This window comes from Dromiciops gliroides, chromosome 2, assembly GCF_019393635.1.
Source record: "Dromiciops gliroides isolate mDroGli1 chromosome 2, mDroGli1.pri, whole genome shotgun sequence".
NCBI lineage: Eukaryota > Metazoa > Chordata > Mammalia > Microbiotheria > Microbiotheriidae > Dromiciops > Dromiciops gliroides.
Genome location: NC_057862.1, coordinates 287,006,941 through 287,029,937, shown reverse-complemented (window position 1 = coordinate 287,029,937; position 22,997 = coordinate 287,006,941). Strand labels below are relative to the sequence as shown.

Here is a 22,997-nt window from a genome sequence, read left to right as displayed (position 1 = left end):
CCTCAGACTTTTAATAGTTGTGTGACCTGGGCAAGTCACTTCTCTTCGTGTTTCTTTATCTGTAATAATTAGGATAATAGTACTCCCCTCACAGAGTTGTTGTGAACATCAAATGAGTTAAATATATGTCCTTAAAATACTAAATAAATTTTGAGCTTCGCAGCTCAAAATGGGATCTCCCCAGAGAATATAACACGAGAAAAGGAAGAAGAGAGTCTGTTCAGAGAAGTGGAGGCTGTAACCTGCCCGAATGCGCAGTCTCCATTCCCCACCTCCCCACGCGGCTCCCCCCCTTCCCCCCCGCCCGGGGACCCGTGACGTCACCACCCTGACGGTGGGGGCGGGGTGACGGCGTGACGTCACCCGGAGCCCGGACAGCTCCTGTCACAGCCAGCCGGCCGGGCCGGGGAGTCCGCGGGGCGGCCGCGCTCCATCTCCGGGGCAGCGGGCGCGGGGCCGGCCCGCTAAGCATCCATTCCAGCCCGCCCCGCCCCGGCCCGGCCCTCCCCGGCCCGGCTCTCCCCTTGGCCGGGGCTGTTGGTGGACCCCGAGCGACGGCGCAGCCGGCGACGGTTAGTAACGGCCGTTGGAGACCGTTGACGCGGGGGCCCGGGACCCAGGAGCCTCATCGCCACGGGGTCCTCGGGGGGTCCCCTTCTCCCCCCCGCCCCTAATGTTTCCCCTCCGGCGGCCTGGGTCAGCAGCTCCCGGGAAACCCAACTGCTTCTGAGGCAGAACCGCAGAACGTCAGCCCCCTCGTTTTACCGTTGGGGAAACTGAGGCCCCGGGGTGAGGAAAGGACTCGCCCAAGGGCACAAGGGCAACGTCCGAGATGAGATTGGAGTTCTGGGCTCGGGAGTGGTTAGGATTCAAATCTGAAGGGGCTCCCTTCTCCCGGCCTAGGGCTACCTCCCCGCGGGCCCCGCATGCCCGGCGTCCCCCTCCCCCAGCCCGCCCCCCGCGCCGCCGGGCCCGCCCGCTCTAACTCTGTGTGTGTTTGCTTTGCCAGCTTGGTGCCCGGCCTGGACGCGTGCCCCCGGGCCGGTCCCTGAATGGAAAGGCCGAACTCCCCGAGCTGGGCAGCGACCGAGCCGCGGCGGCTTCCTGGGAGGCAAAGGAAGAAGTGACGGGCCGCTCGGGGCCGGCGCCGCTCGCTCTCCTTCGGCTCCGGTGGGCTTTTTGTGCCCGTTTGGGGTTTTGCTTTCACTCCCCCCGAAGATCTCCCCTCTGAAGATGCAGGACCAGCGCCCCGAGACCGGAGATGCCCGAGGACAGGAGAGGGCCGAGCCTTCCCGGGGGACCGTGGGGACCTATGCGGCCGGGGGCCGGGGCGGCGACGAGGGCGCGGCCAGGAGCAAAGCGAGGAGCGGTGCCGGCTCGGCCGCCGCCGCCGCAGAGCCCGGCCTGGCTGACGGCGGTGGCTGCTGGGGAGACTTTGAGGGCTTCAGCGAGGCCGCCGACCAGGGGGACACTTTCAGCACCCTGGACATCCTGGAGCGCTGGGCAGCCCCCGGGAGCCGGGGAAGCGACCCGGACTTGAACGGGTGCGGCCCGACCCCCGGTGCCCGCCTGCAGCCTGAGAGCCCGCCCGCTGCCGGGGGCGCTGCTGCCGGCTCGCCCGTAGAGGTACCGGCTTCCAACTTAGTTCGTTGTCATGGACGGCTCGGGTCCCACGTTGGCTTGCAGTGACCGCTGGAGGGGGGGTGACTTGTGGTGGGGGATGCCAGCGGAGGAGATGCCTGAGCTTTTGTAACGTATTTACTGGCCCAATGGTGGTTAACCTCCACAAGTTTCCTCTTTTCATTAACAGCAACTTTGAAAATCTCTAGAAAATAGGCTTTAAGATTAGGAATTGTCAATAGTCTTCCTGGGAGCTAAAGTAGAGCTGTCTTTTAGTGGTGGAGACAACAGTGATGAATTAATTACCCACACACACCCCAAAAAGTCAGACATGAACCACCCACCTTTCTGATACCCAGCTTGTCTGATTTTTTTTCTAACCTTTGTCCTGAGGAGTCTTTTCCTCTTGATTACCTTTTATATTAATTTTTCCGACCCTTCTGTCTCTTAGTCCTTCTCCTTTCTCTTCCCTACTCTTCATCTTCATTTCACCTGGTCTTTGCTTTCTCTACTCTCTCCAGTGGCTTTAATCTCTCTTCTCTTGGGGCAGTGCAGTTTAAGTGACTTGCCCAGGGTCACACAGCTAATAAGTGCCAAGTGTCTGAGGCTGGATTTGAACACAGGTCTTCCTGAATCCAGGGCTGGTGCTTTATCCACTGTACCACCTAGCTGCCCCATCCCTTCACTTTCTAAAAAGAAGATGAAGTGTAAAATATAATACTTTTAAGTGAGAAAGGAAAGCCATTCTCTTCTCTCCATGCTCTAAATTGGAAAATTCCCTGAGATGAACTGGATTCTCTGGAGTTCGTTGATAAGATTCTAATAACTTGGACTTTTACACTTAAAATGCTTAATAGTAATTTTGTGACTTCAAAATCAAAATTTTACATTTTACCAGAATAACTGGTAGCAGAAATAATGTCTGTATATCTTGGCATATATTTTTTTTGCTAAAAAGACTGTGGTTTTGTTTTTGGCTTTTTTTTTTCAGGCCAATCTCAGCTATGAGAATATTTTTAAGCTTGTCTTTCAAGAAGTACCGGTACAACAAATAACTGAGGATATTTGCACCTTACACCACTTTCTAGAAAAGCATACGGAAGAAAATACTAGCTGCAAACCTGTAAAGAAGCAGCCATTTTGGTAATTAATTTAAATTTAAATGAGACATTTAATTAACTTGTTTAATGTATTTTTGCAAGAAAACTGAAAAAAATGAGACTTGTACAAAGTTTGAAGTTTATTTTGGAGCTTTCTCTATTTCTTATTCAGTTCAGAGAGGTAGATGATTATTTCCTTCCATTTAAGAAGTACAGTTGGTTCCAGGGATAGAGTAGAAAGTTGAAATCTATAAGTCATTTCAGTTCTAAGAAATGTATTAAGCAACGATTACCTATATAATCCTCACAGCTCCTTCTGTTCAGTAGTGTCCAATGTAAAACCCTATTATCCAATGGGTTAATAGAGACCAAAAATTTACCTGACTTTTATTTCTTTTATTCTCCTGTTATTTGCTCTTATTGGAAATTCTAGTGAACAATGCAAAGGCCAAAGGACTCACAGTAATACGGCAAAGGAGGCCTCAAAGTCTTAGTTAAACCAAAAGTTACAAGATGTGACTTATACAGAATAGGCATTTGATAAATGTTTGTTGTTGATTTTATTTTTACTGGTAGCTAAATAATAAGGTACTGACTATAAAGTATATAGTATAAAATAGTCATCCTTTCTTTAGGTAGAACTCCTGGAAATGAGCTAAAAATGCTTATTAGCTTACCAGAATGACTTTTATCAACCTTGTCTGTCTTTGGAAAGTTTATTTTCACCTAAGCTCCTGGTACTGCATCTGATGCATAAAGCCCTGTTAATGCTAAGTCACGTTGGTGAACTCTCTAAGGTTGTAGCTTATTCCTCTGCATGTGACTGTTTGTTGAGAAGGACAAACTTTGTAGATTTCCTTAGGATGGATTTGATTATATAATAGCAATAACGTTGGATCAAGTGGTCTCTGAAAGGGCAAGTTCAGGTCAAGGCACATTAATTTAGCCTTTTTCCCTTTCTTTAGTCTGCTAGAACAGATTTCCCATAAGCTTTAGACCAAAATCTGAAAGTTGTTTACCAAATGTATTAAAGCATTTTAAATCTGATACCATTTCAAGTTAGATCCAGTCCTGACCAGAGTTATAGCAAATGCTGGGTACACAATTAAACCCCAGGCCCAGAGTGTGTCCTCAGCAGGTCGGGAGTGAATGCAAATAGGAAAGACTTTGAAGTATTTTGATAGTAGCTTTCTATCCCCTTCACCTTTCTAGCACTTCTATCATTTTGGTAGGCATTCTACCACCTTCACCTTCCTCTTTTTGAACAGATAGGTAGAACTCAAATGGGTCTATGTAAATAACTCCTGGGTTGTTTCCAGCAAGTAGTAGATGCTTTGGGGGTGATAATGGTGAAGGTATTTTCAGGAGGAACTTCGTGAGAAAACTATAGATTGATCCTTTTGTCAGATAGTGATAAAGTAGAACAAATATGGCAAATTATAATAATATGAAGCATTCTGTACAGACGCACAGGTGATTTCTTTTTTTAAATGCTAGCTGACCCCTAGATGTTTTAGCAAACTACCCAGTGGTTGAGTAGAGCACTCTATTTTGTAAAAGCTATGCAGATGAGATACTTCCTTTAACCAGTTTAGAACTAGCATCTTGGTATCATGGAAACAATGCTGAATTTGGAGTCATAAGACCTCGATACACATCCTGGCCCTGCTACAGCTACTTTACAATCTGTGATACCTTCAGCAAGACACTGGGCCTCAGTTGTGCCACTTGTAAAAAATTAAGAGATTAGACTATATGTGATTTCAAAGTTCTCTTCTAACTAAAAGAAAAAAAATCCTATGATGCTACAATTTCTGTGTGTTGAGGTTATGCTTTGGAGATTTAGTCTGAAAGCTTTCTGGATAAGACTTGAGTGATTGCATTTGTTTTTCAGCTCTGAGTCCCAAAAACTCTGGAAGATTCTCCAAGATGAAGATGGCACATCTACTTCAAAATGCCTCTGGAGTAAATCTCATTGCCAAGACAATTTCTTACTCGTTCTTGGAATAGATGCTGCTCAAAAAGTAAAGTATTTAATACACTTTTAACTAACATGATGTCACTGACCCATCATCAAGAGCTTTGAATCATTTTTCTGATGGGGAAGGGCAGGTGGGGGTGTTTTACTCAGATATCTACATACTCTGCTCTAGTTACCATTACCACTTGTGCCACACATTTATCAAACATCTGGTGAGGGATTAGGGGTGCAGTTTGTTGTCATGGGGCAGAATTTCTTTCTCTATGCAAAGCTAATTGGTCTGTAAGGAATCAAAGCTGCCATTTGAGCCTCATTACTACCCATTAGTCACCTGGTCAGATTGGCTCAAACTCAGCTGTCCTGTTTAAATATAGGTTTTAGATACAAGCATTGAATTAGGAAGAAACAAAACTATTTTTCAAACAATTTCTTTTTACAAGCCTGTATTGTTCTATGTAGAAGTCTCAGTATTCCTGGGAAATTGTCTATTCAATTTAATTCAGTAAACATTTAGTAAGTCCTACTATGTACTTAAGTAAGTGCTGGGGATTTGTTGTTTAGTCGTTCAGTTGTGTCCAACTCTATGGGTTTTGTCCATGGGCTTTTCTTGGCAAAGATACTACAGTGGTTTGCCATTTCCTTCTCCAGTGTGTTCCCATTTTACAGATGAGGAATTTAGGCAAATAGGGGGTTAAGTGATTTACCCGGGTTCACACAGCTAGTAAGTGTCAGGCAGGATTTGAAGTCAGCTCATCCTGACTCTAGGCCTAGCACTTTATCCACTAGCTGCCCCCAGATGCAGGGGATACAAATAAACTGTTGACTTTTTTTATGACCCTCCTGCATCTCTCTCATTTCTCTTTCCACTTTTTCCTCTACCTCTCTTACCTTAAATTCAAAGCCCTTTCTGAGTGTTTTCATGGCCTGAGACCAATTCACATTTTTCTCGGAAGCTTTGGATGTAGGAGCTTTGACTTTGTTATCTTCTTTTGAGGGTATATTTTGATCTTCCTTGTCACCAAAGAAACTGTCTAGGGTCCCCATTTTTTCCGTCTGCTTGCTCATTTTCCTAGCCTATTTCTTGACTTTTATCTCCTTCTTAAAGTGGGGCCCTGCTTCCAGGATGCACCATCCCAAGCTTCAGGGGGTCCAAGGTGGTATGATTTAAGGAGAGGCATGTTCACCACTCCCCTGGCCTGTGCTCTGCTCTGTAAGCAACCACAGGTCGACTTGCTCTTTAACCTGGGAACAGAATCCTGTTTGACTGTGGCTGCAAGCTCTGGCATGCCTGCTCCCCTTGGGGATACAACTTTTAAAAAAGAAACAGTCCCTGCTCTCAAGGAGCTTACTATCTAACCAGAGAAGACATCCAGGTTGGTGATGGAAACACCAGAGAAGAGTTGATCGAAACCAAGCAGAGCTGCAGATAGAGAATGGAGTAAGCTGTAAAGGAAGACTTTAGGAGGAGTTTAATATTCCATCTTTTAGCCCTCCAAGAAGAGGAGAGAGGAGGTGGAGGGGTGTGAGAAGATGTCTAAGTATACAAGACTGAGGTAGCAGTTTAATGGTGAGATTAGAAGTAATCCTGGAAGGGGCATCTTGTCTATATAGACATCATTTTTCTTTTTTTGCAGGGCAGTGAGAGTTAAGTGACTTGCCCAGGGTCACACAGCTAGTGTCAAGTGTCTGAGACCGGATTTGAACTCAGGTCCTCCTGAATCCAGGGCTGGTGCTTTATAGACATCATCAGACATTATTTTTCAGTCTAGGAGACTAAACATGGTGGACAATTTTATAAAATGCAGTCTTTCTAAAGTGCAGATAACAACCCGGCCCTTCACCCATCCATGCCAGGTTTAATGTATCTAGTCTATTGGAAAGAACCATGACCTGGGAATCAGGAAACTCAGATCCTAGCTTGGGCTCTGGCACCCTCCAATTGACTATATCCCAATCCTTGGATTTCTCTGTACCTTAGTTTTTCCATCTGTCACATAGGATAATAATACCTACCCCACCTTCCACAGGTTATTGGGTTATTTATACTAAAATCACAGATTTGAAAACACTTTTGCAAAGTTAAAAGCACCATAGAAATGAAAGGTATTATCAGTCTAGCAAGTGTAGATTTTCATGTTTTCTTATAGAGTTGTACACTTGTGTTTTCTATGGTACCATTGGTAAATTACCTCATGGATTTCTTTTGGGGAGGAAGGAGAGGGGACAATGAGAGTTAAGTGACTTGCCCAGGGTCACACAGCTAGTAAGTGTCAAGTGTCTGAGGCTGGATTTGAACTCAGGTCCTCCTGAATCCAGGGCCAGTGCCTTATCCAGTGTGCCACCTAGCTACCCCCAAATTACCTGGGGGTTTTTAAAGAGAAAGAACATGTAACAATTTCTCATTAAAAATAAATTGTTTTATTGAATAAGCTAGAAAACACCAGTATAAAGAAGATTCTGACCTTTTTAACTATGTTATATAATCCTAGACAAGTTCTTTCTCTGAGACTCAGTTTTTTCATCTAAAAAGGGGAGATAATAGAAGCAGCTGCTTCACAGGGTTGTTATAAGGATCAAAGTCAGTTCTGCTATAACAAGACATGAATTCTCAACCCAAAAAGCACTGCACTATGCAAATAGCTCAATATATGCAAAATATATATATAGCTCAATATGCAAAAATGCACAATAAAAAACTACTTATGGGGAATGTGAAATTAGGGGCATGATTCTCAGAAATCTTGTCAGTGACACCTAAAAAAAAAGACAAGAACATAATAAAAAATGGTAGCCTAGTTACATGTTAAATGGTTAAGAAATATATAAATACTACGATAAATGATGGCCACAAATGTGGCCTCAAGCTGCTGCCAGGCACACATTGGGCAGCCTGGAACTCCAGGACTGGAGGGAGTGGGGTGGTGAGAACCAGCCCACCTCCACCCACTGCTCCCTCTACACCAGAAGATATAAAATAAATAAGGCACTTTACTTTGACAAAAGACCTGAAGTTTGCTTCTGGAAGTGGCATCAGAAGGGTTGCAGCTTGTCAGTTTATGTAAAGTGGTGCCATTTTCTACATTCTCACTGTTTCTTGAGGAAGAAATTGAGAAGAAGCAAGCTCAAAATTTGAGTTATGCCCAAAATGTTCCCTAATATATCAGTTGAGTGGGAACAAATTGAAGTTTTTAAAATACACGCTACAACAGAACTGAGTATGATGTGTATGTCTTTTGCAATCTCTTAAAACACCATAAATATGTAAGCTATTATAATTTACTGCAAGTTAAAATGGAGAAAATCAAGGAAAGATAATGTGTTCTAAAGCCCACTTTTAAAATCTCCCAATCCTTTTCAATCTTCTTAAAGTACAATTCTGGGTCCTCAGGCACATTTAGTACTTAACTGTAGAAGTTCTCAGAATGTCATAAAATGTGCAGATTTTCACATACAGAATTGTTACTTATCACCACTAGTTTATTTTTAGCTTAATTTCTTGTCTATGGGTTTTTCTCATCTGTAAAGAAGGTATAGCACAGAGAAGGCACACAGTAAATGTGCATTCAATGATTGATTGAATATTTATGATCTTTGACAAGATAAATTTTTTATTAGGAAATTGAAGAGGTCCTTCAAAAAACTAGAAGGGAAATTGGTTCATTTCTTAGTGCCACAGCACTTAGTCTGGTGCCTGGCACACGAAAGTGCATGTTGGTTGACTGATAAGAGGCACTGTGGAATTGTAGCTAGATCAAGAAAGACCTGCATCAAATCTCACCTTTGAATAGTTACTGAGTGATCCTGTGCAAATCATTTAAATTCTCTGAACCTCAGTTTCTTCCCTAAAATGGGATTGTTAATAACATTTACCTTAAAGAGTTGGGAGGTTCAAATGAGACAATGAATATGAAAGCACTTTGTAAACCTTAAAGTGCTATATAAGTGTCTGCTATATCACTAATAAAGCAGACATACCATTCAAGTTATTGATTGACTTTTTATTTTCTTAGGATCTTTCAGAAGGTAAGAATCACGTCCTTGAAGATTCAAACCTGAAAGAGACTGAAGAATTAACTGAAGTAAATGGCTTTAATCTTAATAATTGCAAGGCACTAATTCAGACCAAGGTAAGAGTGATAGAATTATTACACTTCAGAGTAGAAAGGGACTTTAATGGTTATCTATTCCAATTTGAAGCAAGAATTCCTGCTACAGTATCTTCCAACTAATAGTCATCCAGCCTCTGTGTAAACTTTCAGTGCCTTGAAATTCATCATGTGACAGCCCATTCCACTGCTGGACGGCTTGGATTTTTAGGAGGCTCTTTCTTGGAGCAGTGATTTCCTCAATATGAATATTTCTTTGACACAGATCACTGTCTTTCCATGTGCTTTCATCCTGTGCAAATCTTGTCCATGTTATCTCATGTTCTTCATAAAGCCTTTATGTGGCACACTGTCCTTTTGTTATTTTTAGATTTTCAAGGGCAGAATCCATAACTACGATGGGATAATCAAGACTTTGACCCAGAGCCTCAGAATGAGATAGAGAGGCTCTTTCCCACTTACTGTTCCCATGCCTTCAAGTTCACTGTAGGCTGTGCAAGTCACACAAGGGGCCTGCCTTCTTCCATGATGAACTTCCTCCTACTGCTGTGCTCCTAGTCTGCTACCTTCCAACATGTCACCACCTCCTCCCTAGCGGTGCCTGTTGCAAATGCACCAAAAAGGTGAACTCCCTGAATCAGCATTCACCACCCAAAAGAATCTCACTTTTTCCATTGACTCCCAGCCCTCCCTACTCCCACCTCCCCAACCCCTGCTGCCACCTTCTCCTGGGAATTGTAGTGTGCTGTGCTCAAAATGTGTAGTACCCAGAAGCACTACATCGAGCTAGGGTGTACTGTTTTCCGTGCATCCTCTGTCTCCACCAATGCAGTTACCTCTTCCTCCTTCCCAGGGAGAATTGTATCATGAAATCCCACCTCTCTCCTTAGACTCATCTTCCCCTTCCTCCTCCCTCATGTTTTCCTGCTACTTAATCTCTCGCTCTCGCTCTCTCTCTCTCTCCCTCCCTCTCCTCTCCTCTCCTCTCCTCTCTCCTTTCTCCTCTCTGCCCTCTCCCAAGAATTGACCAGTATGACTATGGGACTTCACTATGGGCTTCTCCTTCCCTCCCACCTCACTTCACTGCACCCAACCAGGGCAGCCTGTCCACTGCATCTTTTCTATCACCCCTAATCCACACTGAATTTACTCTTGAGCACTAATTCCTAGTTTTGATTCTGCTCTGGGGCTATCTGTGCCACAGGCTGCCCATCTAATGTCTATGACTCCTACCATGTGATCCACCACCTTTTCTAGCCATAGATATTCTCAATAGTGTCTTTTACAAAATTACCTCACATAGAGGCTGTTCTGGGAATTAATTCACTGTCTCTATAGTCAGTTCATCAACTGCTTAGAAAATAGCCAAAGTGGAACAACCCCATTTGAAGAAAGGATTAATGAAAGAAGATGTTGTGAAATTAGTGATCCTGTTTATGATTAGCAGCTTTAACCAGCCTGTTTAAACAAGCCATTGACTAGGTAAATGGACAAAATTAAAGATTTTGTCATTACTTCTCAGAGAAGTTTAACCAATATAAAACAGTCACCACAATGAGGAAGCAAAAAGAACCTCATGAAACCTTAGGTAGCATATAGCTCATCCTCTTGCCAAGCAGAGACACATGGTGGCCAAAGGCAATACCAATCTCTTGCTTGAACTGGTCTGTCTTCTGATAACTTCTTACCCATTAGTGGGGGGTGGGGGGGAGAGATAAGGAACAAACTTAATCTCCCTCCCCCATTATAACAAGTGATGAATTTAAGAATCTAACTCTCAGTTTTAAACCTCATTGATCTTCAGTTAGTTTCCTAGGGTACCGGCTCCTCTTGGAACCAATATAGGCGACCTTGCCTTGTCTCAAGGCTTTCACCACTCACAATTTACTAAATGTAACAATTGGAATGATGCCACCTGCTGGAGACTTACTGTAGAAGAGTTCCGCCCATGAAGCGAAGGTCTTTGAGGGCAAGACCAGGAGTCTTTTCTTTGGCGTCAGGAAGTGACGTTTGCTAGTGGGAGGAAGAAGGAAGAGCTGGGTGCTCTGCCCTTTGGACTCTGGTGGAGAGCAGAGCTAGAAATGTGCTCTCCCTTTAATAGATAGGAATCTAGGCCTTTTCTTCTCTCTTGACCAAATTCTTATTCTCCTTAATAAATGCTTAAAAGTCTAACTCTTGCTAAAGCTTATAATTTATTGGCGACCACTCATTAGAGATTGTAGGCAGAATAGCTAGAATTTTAGCCCTTAACATAAACCTTCCCTGAATATTGAATTCCAACCTGAGGCACCAAGCCTTTGACTTTCCTGGTACGCTGAAACACCAAGGATTCTCTAAGAATCCTTGGATTCACAGATGTGTCAGCCACAGATGTGATGAATCAAAGTTACCTGCCCTCCTCTCTTTCTCCCCAGCCCCCCTTCTGCCATTACCACTATGTTCAGGTAGTTTTTCCTGGCACTCAACTTTGCTTTTTGCCTTTTACCCTATATTTATACTTGACAATAATAGTGCATTTTTAAGGAGAAAGATAATATACATATTCAAATAACACAGAGTAAGGTAATTAGAAGTATATTTAAGATAAATGACTCATTTTCTTAGAACTATGGAACTAGAAAGAAATGAGGTTATCTAGTCTAGTCCCTTATATTTAGGCAAACGAATGTCCAAACTATCCAAGATAACTTGTTTTCCCACTTATAGGTATATAGGCATAAGAAATGCACTGGTCCATTGTCCAATTGACTGAATATATCATTTTTCTGAATTAACTTTTAATTAGAGATCCCAAGGCTGGATGCCATAATGTCAGCTGCCCTTGTTGTCCCAAACAAATAAATCTGCATCCTGGACCCTTTGGATAGAGTTTGTTGGTCCTAATTTCTGAACTTCTGATCTCAGTTTTACTCTTAAGACTCAAAGAAGCCTTTTGAAGCAAGGGTGGAGGCACTTGTAATACTTAAATAACTTCCACTTCTCTACTCCTTCCCCACCCCTAGGAAAAAAAACAAAGAAAAAATTTTTTAAAGTAAAGGTTCTAATTACTTTGAAAAGATTAGACTCATTCAGCCTGACTTGGTCATCCCCAGAGTCTAAGAAGACACCCCAGAGAAATGTATTTCATTTATTCCATTTAACTTATTTAATTTATTCCAATAATTAATGTATTCATTTGTTCCACATTTAATTTATGTGGAATAATATAATAAATATATAATACCTGTTTCTTTAGTATTGGGTCCTTTATCTTTGAATTATTGTGAAGCTCTGAGAGATAGTACATTTAAAAGTCTTTTTCGTTTGTTTTGGGGGGGGGTTTGTTTTGGTTTTTAGTGAGGCAGTTGGGGTTAAGTGACTTGCCCAGGGTCACACAGCTAGTAAATGTTAAGTGTCTGAGGCCAGATTTGAACTCAGGTCCTCCTGAATCCAGGGCTGGTGCTCTATCCACTGCACCACCCAGCTGCCTCATACTTTAGTCTTAAATCTAAAGAAAATATAAAGCAGACCTTTGGCAAATCTTTATGAGTTTATAATTATAGTGCCAAGGTCTAGTTCATTATACATCTCTTTCCATAAAACCTGTTCTAGTTATTTCCCCTGAAACTGGCAAGATTTGAATAAGTAACAGATAATAATAATAATAATAGGTAATTGAATAGGTAATAATAAAAACAACTCACACTCCAAGACTTACAAGCACTTTCCGTAACAACCCTGTATGGTAGGTGGTAGTGTTGTGAGCAGTGTTATCGCCACTTTACAGATGAGGAAACAGAGATCCAGAAACAAAGTGCCTTGCCCAAAGTCACATGGCTAGTAAATTTTGGAGCTGACATCTCAACCCATAAGTCCTGATTCCAAGCCTCTTTCCACTATACCAAATTCCTTAGCACACAAAGGAACCCTGAGTCTAGAGTCAGGTGTCCTAGATTCAAATCCCCCTTGGTGACTGTGGACAAGCTACTTGCCTTCTCAAGACCTTCTTGATCTACGAAATGAGGGTGATGCATTCTCTGATGGTACTTTCCAAATCTAATTCCTGTGATACTGATGCTTTATTTGCTCCATTTTGCCCTTTTGTCTGTGTTTCATGGAAGAGTGAACCCTGAGCATTTACACCCCACTACATACCGTAAGTCTTTGCAATTCTATTCATGGTAACAGTCTGCATTGCTTGGCTACAAAAATATAATAAAAGGAATCTGCTTTATCTTTAGCTTTAAATTGGCTGCACCCTATTGACCATGAATGAGCCTTTACTTATTACTGATAGGTGTAGGTGGTGGTATACATTCTGTTTATGCTAGCTGGATTGCCAGTGGTCACCAAAGCCCCCCCATCCCCACCCCCTGTGCCCTTTCTCCACCTGCTAAGCTCATGACTCCAATCTTTTACACATTACCTTTTCTCTCATAGTAGCATGGCCTTGAAGTCCACCTGAAATGCCTAATTGTTGCTTCTTTATGCTCTGCCAGACTTAGCTCAACCTCCTCCCTCATAGTTACTGCTCACCAATGCCTACCCTTTCCCTAAACCCTGCAATGTCATTGACAGACAAGACGGATTGTGCTTACTAGTATACTATAAGGGAAGCCGATAAACCCCTTCTTTCTGGCACTGATGGGTAGAAGAGGAAAGGAGGAAATATTTTGCTTCAGTATAAAGATAAATGTCCTAATAGTTGGCCAGCTTGTGAAAGAGTGAGTTTCCTGTCACTGAAAGTGTTCAGGCATAAAATGAATGACCATTTATGAGAGAATCTTGCATTAAGCAGGAGATCTGGATATATAATCTGTACTGTCTCATCTCTGATACTACCTGGAGCAACTGCTATTCCAAACTTTCTCTTATTCCTTCAACCTCTGCACCTCTTCCCCCACCCCCACCACTCATACACTCCTCTGAGAAAGAGGGTTGAGCAAAAGACTTGACTTCCCGCTTTACTAACAGAATCAAGGCAATCTCCTGTAAAGACTCCCTTCTCTTTCCTCCTGTGCTTCAATCTTTAAAGAAAGATGTTTTCTTGCCAGTCAACCCCTCTACTTACGCCCTCCGCGAGCTTGCACTTTTTGATTGATTCCATTTCCTCATCTTCAATCTTTCTTGATGTTAGTGTTTATGCCTTGCCCCTTATAAACATGTCTAGGTCTCCCCAAATCCTTAAAAAAAAAAAACTTTTCATTAAACTCTGCCATCCTCTTCAAATTATCATCCTCTATCTCTTTTCCCTTTCACAGGCAAATTTCCTTTTAAAAAAAAAAGTCTTTGTAACCTTCACTTGCTCACCTTCCACTCACTCAACACCCTGTTGCAATCCAGGCTTCTGACCCAGTCACTTGAGTAAGTTTGCTCTCTCCAAGGTTATCAACAACAATCTATTAACTTTTTTAAACAATGGCCTTTTCTAACTCCTTATCTTATTTGGCCTCTCTTTTGACACTGATATTTTCCCCTTCCACCTGGATAATTTATCCTCCCTTTTCTTTAAAGGAACACTGCCTTCTCACCACTCTTCCTCTTTTGTTGGATCATCATTTCAATCCCTAAGCAGAGGTTTTCCCAGGTCTATATTTTAGGTCCTCCTTTTCTCTTGATGATTTCTCATCTACTCCCATGGTTTCACTTGTCATCTTCAACAGATGACTCCCAAATAAATCTAAACATCCTACCTTTATGTATCCTAAACTGTCACATGAAATAAATGAATGAATTAAATTAAATAAACTGTCACATGCATGCTGGATGCCATCATTCAGACTAGATGTTATCATCCAGAACTCACCATGTCCAAACAGAACACTCACACCTTTCCTGCAAGCTTCCCTATTTCTGTCAAGGACACCATCCTTCCAGCCATTCCAATCAGTCATCCTTTTTACTCTTTCCTCTTCCCCTTCCATATCTAATCACTTGCCTTGTTAATCCTTGCAAATTCTGCATTTCTCACAACTGTCCTTCTCACTTATACAGTAAGTACCCTAATTTGAGTTCTTATTGCCTCAGGCTATTATAGTTGCCTTCTTACTGTGTTCTCTTTTTCCAATCCCTTCCCTCTGCAATCCATCCTTTTCATGGCCACCAAAATAATCCTTGTGTGGTACTAGTCCAGCCAGTACAAACTCCTCTACCTGGCATTTAAAGTGTTCCAAAAGCTTAACTCTGGCCTTATCTTGCATCTCTCCTCATCACACACCCTGTTCCAGCCAAAGTGTCCTATGAGCTACTGCCCAAATTCAGCATTCTCTCTCTCAGCCTTGAGATAGACTGTTGCCCATACCTGAAATGCATGGCATCTGATTCCAAAGCAGATAAGTTACTTGGCATGGCAGAATAACAAATACCAGTCACAGGCTCCATAGGTCACTGGGTTCTGTTCTCCATACTTTCAAGGAGTAAGATTTTTTAAGTCTTCTGGCTGGCAACTTTTATTACAGCTGCCTATGGATTTCCTTTTCCAGAGTTGTTAACTTTCCTCACCTTAGCATCTTGACAGGCCCACCCACCTTCTTTTCCTTTGACTTACCAACTTCCCTTTCTATCTCCTCTCTTCCTTCTCCTTGAATCTTTGCCCTCCTTTTCCTATAGCTCAAGTCCTCTACTTTAAGTCATTCTCTTTTTTCTTCTTCTTCAGCTAGAGTCCTTCACCTCAGATGATTCTTATTCTCCTCCATTCCTTCCAAATTTCAGTCTCTGGCATTCTTCATAATTCCTTCTCTTCTTCCTTCTTCAGCTGGAGTCTTACTCTTTCCCTTCACTTAACCCCTAAACAAAGTTTAATGAGGAATCAAAAGTGACTTATGAATTTCCTCAGGTAGCACAGGACCAGTGGCTCACCTTGAAAAGCCTCAGAAGAAAGTAGAGACCTTAGAACAGTTCTTTCCAGCTCAAATAATAGACTGGTAAAACGTAAATTTTCTACTGTGGACTTTTGCCTTCCACAACCTCAGCCTAGCAGTGATTAGTGGCATCAAGGCCTGGAGTCCAGGTGGGAAGAGTAGGACATAGGGGAAAGGATTCATCTTTTAATTTCTAGGTTTTTAAGAAAATAAGGACATTTGGTTAATTTTGTTGGCCACTGATTGTAGAATACTGCCTCAAAAAAAAGAAAGCTCATCTAGTCCAACTCTCCCCTTTCTTCCCTGCCTCCCTCCTTCCTTCCTCCTCTCTCTCCCCTCTTCCCCTTCCCCCCAAGTTTTCAAGAGGGAAATCTATTTCCAAGAAAGAAAAGGAGTCTATCAGAAAAAAGCTGACTCAGGCCTCAGTAGACATGCTCTGCATGATGTTAACTTGACAAATGTTGATCAGCACTGTAATTTTGAATCCTTGTGTCTAACTTCCTTTATTTTGCTCTGAAATTCACTACCCTTCCTTTCCTCCATTTTTAGCTCTCTGGATCCTCAGCTCCCCGACACAACAGCCTGTTTATGTACAACTTGTTTTTGAAGAAAACTCCTTCCAGTGGAAATATGCAATACATAACAATTCCAAGAAAGAAAAAACTTTTTACTGCCCGGAATCTAAAAATGAAATTTTTTAATAGTGATGTTTGCTAAAGAAAAATACTTTTTATCTTTGAGGAAAATCTTACATTTTGCTACTGATTTGGTACTGGAAACTGGAAATCATAGACATCTTTGAGGTGATAAACCAGAAATTCTCAGCTGTATTTTCCTGTGGCTACCAGTTTGCATATGAATTAGTCATGGGTAAAAATCAAGACTTTTCTTTGAAGAGCTTGCTCTACATTTTTAAATGTACTATTTTTTGGCCACCCCCAATTTGCCACTAGCAAATGATGGCTTCTACAAACATTGCATTAGTTTTCTAGTCAACAAATAAATACCCAGGCTAAACCTTGAAAAGGAATGCACTGCCAATTTAAAGCTTAGGGATGCCATATATTTCTTTAACAAAGTTGCCGGACCCCTGCTCTCAGGTAGCTATTGGAGATGCAGGCTTTGGTAGCCTGCCTCTGGGGCTCATTCCGTGGTAGCATGAGATTCAAGATCACAGATGGCTGATGGAAAAAAACCAGCTCATCTTCCGATGGCACCCCAATGTCTTGACTCATTCGTTGACCTTTTGTTGATGACTAGTAGAACTGAAAATTCTTAGGAAAGGTTCCAGCTGTGACTAGATGTCCCAAAATGTGAATATTTTCAGTGTCAGCCTGTTCTGCATAGTTATTTTCTTTATTTTCAGGTGACAAACTATGGCTAAGCCAGGATAATGTCCCTGTGGAGATGTCTGCTTAAATGCTATGATGCTTGTTTGGAATATGTTAAAATATTGTACATAGTAGGTTTAAAATATGTTCTAATTAAAAGATGAGGGAAAACCTAAAGGTATCTCCCCAAAGTATCTTAATCATAACTTAAGCTGGTTTTCCCTAAAATATTCGTTTTTAAGGGTCTTTCTGGAGACACCTCAATCTTCTGTTTGGACATAAAACTCAGTGCTGCGTGTTGTGCACTAAACCTGAGATAACTTGACATTTTCCTAAGTAACTGCTGACCTTGACAAAGCAGCACTCATGGGCAACAGTTTTATTGCATTTTACACTTTGTTTTATGGAACATCCAAATAAAAACTTTCTCCACGTCTCCACTGAAGAATCACCCCTGTTAAAAATGGCAAGAGCCAACAAATCCACACTGACTTTTGTAACATTTTATCAAATAAAGTTCCCTGAATAAACTTTCTTGATTATTCTGTTTTCTCCTCTTTCATTAAAAGGAAAAAGGTTTTTCATTAGGGGAAAAAACCTTGTATCTACTCTTATTTGAATTCTCTTTTTAAGGCAGCTGGATCATGGGAGAGGACAGGGGAGTATTGGTCTGAGAAATCAATATTGTAATGGACTTGAGTCAGCAAACATCCCACATCACCTGCCTGTTAGAGTCATACTTTAAAAGATAAGGGGGCAGCTAGGTGGTGCAGTGGATAGAGCACCAGCCCTGGAATCAGGAGTACCTGAGTTCAAATCAGGCCTCAGACACTTAACACTTACTAGCTGTGTGACCCTGGGCAAGTCACTTAACCCCAGTTGCCTCACTAAAAAAAAAAAAAAAGATAAGGGGGGGTGGGGGCAGCTAGGTAGCCAAGTGGATAAAGCACTGGCCCTGAATTCGAATCCAGCCTCAGACACTTGACACTTACTAGCTGTGTGACCTTGGGCAAGTCACTTAACTCTCATTTCCCTGAAAAAAAAAATTTGAAATAAAAAAGTAGCATTATAGAATGAACTAGTTAGAGTAGGTTCAATGGTTTTCAGTCATGTCTGGCTCTGGACAAGTCACTTGACTTCTGTCTGACTCAGTTTCCTCAATGGGAATAATAACAGCACCTACCTCTCAGGGTTGTTGTGAGGATCAAATAAGATAATTATAAAGCACTTAGCACAGGGCCTGGCACACTGTAGGCATTTAATAAATTCTTGTTCCCTTCTCTCTGGATAGCAAAATCATTGTGGGTGACAACCACCACAGTTCAATTTTTGAGCAAATAACCTTTTCTGAGCACTGCAAAAACTAGCCCAATTTTACATTTCCATTGCATTCCATATCACTGTCTTTCAAGGCAGCACTGTATGTGTATAGTCCATAGTCCTTAGTCTCCAGTTGTGAACCCTTGGCAGGGTATGACCACCCCTTGTCTTGTTCCATATAATCAAGTGGCTTAAGGGTCCTCTAGGCTTAAACACAATGCTTGTAACACAACACTAATTAGAGAAGCAAACATTCCTTCAAATAAGGGAAAAGTAAAGACAAACCAAACAATCACAATAAGAGCTGTGATGTATAAAAAATTTAGAGACATAGTTTCTGAGTAATTAATCATTTTATTAATCATGCTAGAAATAATAAGAGGTCAGTGGCACTCTTGAATGTCAAAGAACCCTCATGGAACCCACTCAATATTTATATGTCCTTGGAAGAGTGGGTGTTCCTGAGGGTGGCAATGAACCCTGTCTGATTGGCTGAGTAATGAAAGAATGAATATTATAATGAGAGGGGGCTTATTCTAAAGTGGGTCTGGAGAACAAGACTGATCATTCATTCTTGGTCTAGGAGACTTTTCTGTTATCCAAACTACCCCCACCAAGGGCAATCTAGTTCACCTCCATTCAGATCTGGCTGAATGGAATACAAAGGGTTTGGAATTCACCTTAGATTAAGTTCTTTGTAAAGTTCTCTAGCTAGGTAGAGAAACAACTCCCACCCAGGATCAAAAGGTACATACTCCAGGGATTTGGCACCTCTTTTTTTGGGCAAGGGGCAATGGGGGTTAAGTGATTTGCCAAGGGTCACACAGCTAGTAAGTGCCAAGTGTCTGAGGTTGGATTTGAACTCAGGTCTTCCTGAATCCAGGGCCAGTGCTTTATCCACTATGCCATCTAGCTGCCCCCTAGGATTTGGACAATCTCATCTATCAACAATGCCCTTCAGATGCTGGCTTGGCCTAGTAGAGAATGAGGATCTAAAAAAGGAAAAAAAACCTGGATTTTCCAACAAATTATTTAATAATCATTCCTCTCACAGCTAACATTGATATTCTACTTCAGATTTTAACAAAACATTTTACATATACATCATCACATTCAGTCTTCCCATAATTAAACTACTCCATTAACAGATGTGAAATTGTCAGAGTACCAAGGGCAATGTCTTTTTGGTTTTGTCTTTTGGGGTTTTTTTGTTTGTTTTTGTTTTTAGTGAAGCAATTGGGGTTAAGTGACTTGACCAGGGTCACACAGCCAGCAAGTGTTAAGTGTCTGAGGCCGGATTTGAACTCAGGTACTCCTGACTCCAGGGCCAGTACTCTATCCACTGCGCCACCTAGCTGCCCCAGCAATGTCTTTTTTATTCCTCTTTTTTGGTTGTTGTCGTTTTTTTTGCAGGGCAGTGAGGGTTAAGTGACTTGCCCAGGGTCACACAGCTAGTAAGTGTCAAGTGTCTGAGGCTGGATTTGAACTCAGGTCCTCCTGAATCCAAGGCCAGTGCTTTATCCACTGCACCACGTAGCTGCCCTATTCCTCTTTTATAACATAAGAAAGTTATCTTCTTGCTGAGCATGGCCCATAACTCTTTCTGTTCTGGGTATCATTATGACTATTTAATTTCTCCTCTCTTTTAATTTTGTTCTGCTGGTCAACCATTTTTATTGGCTGAATTTGTGTTCCAAAACTAGTTTAACAGTATTAAATCACACATATCACAGTCTGGCAGAAAAAGTAAATACATATAGCTAAGATTCTTGATAAAGGGGTGTTTGGGACAAACTGCCTCAATTTACACAAATAACTCGAAGAGACCACCAAGTCAAGCAGAGACAGGTTTATTACATTCTTGCAAGAATGGGCAAACTCAATTACAAATTTGAGTCTGTAATGATAGGCCCAAACTTTTAGGTTTTTATAGTAATCTTGAGGAAGAATGTCCCCATGTGCACTTAGGGTGAGCTCACAATCTAACATCCAATCCTGTCTCACACAGGGTACGTTCTTAGCTCATGATCCATGTATGGAGACTTGTATACATGGTCCAAGAACAAAAGGGAAAAGGGGAGGGGGTAACAAGTCTGAGGAGTGTCAAAGAAAGGGGGAGACAGAAATCACTCCCTTATCTGACTGCAATTAATCCAGGGACTGGGGTTCGGACATGTGAGAGGGGGTAGGCAGACTGGTCGGTGACACAATTTTTATTACAGGCCATAAACTAAGGTGTAGCTGACGTGTGGAAACTAAGCAGAAGTAAAGTAAATAATGCTAATTGGTAGAACTGACAAGCAATAAATTTATTGGGGGGCTGGATATCTTCCAGACCCCATCCTCAGAATTTACAGAACTGACCCAAGTCCATTATCCCATCAATAAAACTTAAAGGAGACAGTGAGAATTTAACAAGCAATTAACTTTTAGGCAAAGTGGGAGACTAACTTTACTGGGGGGGCTAGGTATCTTTCAGACTCCATCCTCAGAGTTTAATCTGACTCAAATCCATAATTATCCCACACAGGGGAAATACTCACAGAGAGAAACAGATTATTGGAAATAGGAGTGAAAGTTGCAACTTGTAGTTGAATGCACCTTCAGGAAGACAAAAGAGAGCAAAGAGAATTTCCCCAGAATCCTCTTGGGCTATGCTTGCTGGGTGCTCCCAGTTAAAAAAAATGAAAAAGTCTTGGAGCCCCTCAACCCTCATACATAGGGAAAAAAAGAAAGGGAGAGGACTGGTGCCCTCTGACTTCTCCAGACAAGAGAGACAACAGCAACATGAAATTGTCCTTTCTGAGAAAAGGAGTATCGAGAGAGACAGCAAAAGAGAAAAAGCTACTCACTTTTCTTCAGGAAAGTATTTTTGGAGATTTGGGGGCTTAGCTCAGGACTGTAGTCTGAGTACAAAGGTCTAAATTATTCAGTGTCTGGATCCCTATTTTAACAGTCTACAGTAGATTGCATCCAGAAGCAAACTCAAGAAGAAAAAAAAATCAATTCCCTGTACATGGAATATCATAGATATTCTGGCATAAAGAAATTGAAAGGGAGCAGCTAGGTGGTGCAGTGGATAAAGCACCAGCCCTAGATTCAGGAGGACCTGAGTTCAAATCCAGCATCAGACGCTTGACACTAGGTGTGTGGCCCTGGGCAAGTCACTTAATCCTCATTGCCCCCCCCCAAAAAAAAGTAATTGAAAGAGCACTTGTCTAAGCCCATAGAGGCTAGAGTATTCAACTCTTCCTGTTCTGCATTCATGAGTTTGGACCAGGTCCAGTCCTGGGAAACCCTCATCTAATTAAGAGAGTCAGACTCCCCATTCTCAAAATCATTTGGCCCTTTAACTCCCATACCCCACAGCATTACAGGGGCAAATGTGCTTGTGGCTCATGTTTAGGGTCTCCTCAAAAAGGGACAGTAGGGGGGGAAAATAGTACCAAATACACCATATTAATGAATTATGGGATAAGTAGTTTATTCCTACATAGAAAGAAATGATAAACATAGAATCACAGCATATATCAATAGAACAATTTAAACAAGGTCCAGTAACAACTTGTAAATATGCTTAATTGAATGTCATTGGGACATAAAACAGCTTGAAAGGCTACTAATTCACTATTTTACATTTTCCTTAGGCTTAACACTATCTAATCAACTCCTAGTTCTAGTCTACTGGTGAAAAAGCCACGCTGGGGCAGCCATCTTTCCCTTGGTTGCTATTTCTAATATATAAGCTTCCCTTGCTATTGGTCCTCTCCTGCTACTGCTGTGACCATGACCACTACTAACTGCTCCAGTGGATGGTGGACTTCCACACTTTCAGGCCTCCCAGGACCTTTGAACTTTTCAGAGCTCACAAGGCTAAAGCTAGTCCTAAACATGTCCACTGTGTGATATTCCTTTGCCTAAGATCAGGAAAGGAGAAACACCGTGTGCTCACAGTCATATGGAAAAGAGAGAGAGAGAAAGAGACAGAGACAGAGAGAGAAGGGAAAGGGTTGGGGGAGAGGAGATGGAAGATAAGGAAAGGGGAGGAATAGGAGAAAAGAGAAAGGGAGAGGAAGGAAGTCCTTATAGCTCCTTTTATACGTATGACATTAGCAGCTCTTCTGACTCAGCAGTCAATTAATCAACTCTTCATCATCCCCTCTCTTAAGCCCCTGAATCATCTATGAACAGACGCAGCTCTCAGAGCTCAAATGTTGCCAACTAGAATTCTTCCTCTAGCCATATTGGTCTTCTTCCTTTGTCCTCTAATATTTTAAGGATGTACTTTTTTATATATAGGCTGCGTATTGTAAAAATATTTTATTAACTAGGCCTAATTTGGGGGCTAATCTGACTGGAGGACTCATCTGGGGACTTTTGACTGCTATTAACTTAACATGGGCCATTTATAAGGTTCCACCACACTGCTCCACTCCCAAAATTGATAAGCAAAGGATTAAGAAGCCTCTTAACTAAATAATCAAAGCAGAGTTTATTTATAAGATACAATTTAAAATTATGAATACAGGGAAATAAAATGTACAACCTGACTGCGTTCTGGTGCTTCCTTTCACCTGCTGAGCCTGGAACCTTTTTAATACAGTAAGGGCCTTAGCCACCTCTTGCCTCAGGGTATGTTCCACTTTTACTACTCAGGTCCTTTCTTTCTAACTCTGAGCCCCTTTCACTTTGTAAATCCC

At 41.9% G+C, this 22,997-nt stretch overlaps 1 protein-coding gene across 1 annotated transcript; it reads left to right on the top strand.

The window, feature by feature from the left end:
• The first annotated feature begins 361 nt into the window (after window positions 1–361).
• On the top strand, window positions 362–17,511 carry CLBA1 (clathrin binding box of aftiphilin containing 1). The gene is made up of 6 exons (XM_043988768.1): window positions 362–572; window positions 1,010–1,626; window positions 2,612–2,763; window positions 4,615–4,744; window positions 8,712–8,828; window positions 16,196–17,511. Exons 2-6 carry the CDS (start codon window positions 1,234–1,236, stop codon window positions 16,361–16,363), a joined length of 960 nt encoding a protein of 319 aa, XP_043844703.1. The 5' UTR covers window positions 362–572; window positions 1,010–1,233; the 3' UTR covers window positions 16,364–17,511.
• Window positions 17,512–22,997: the final 5,486 nt, after the last annotated feature.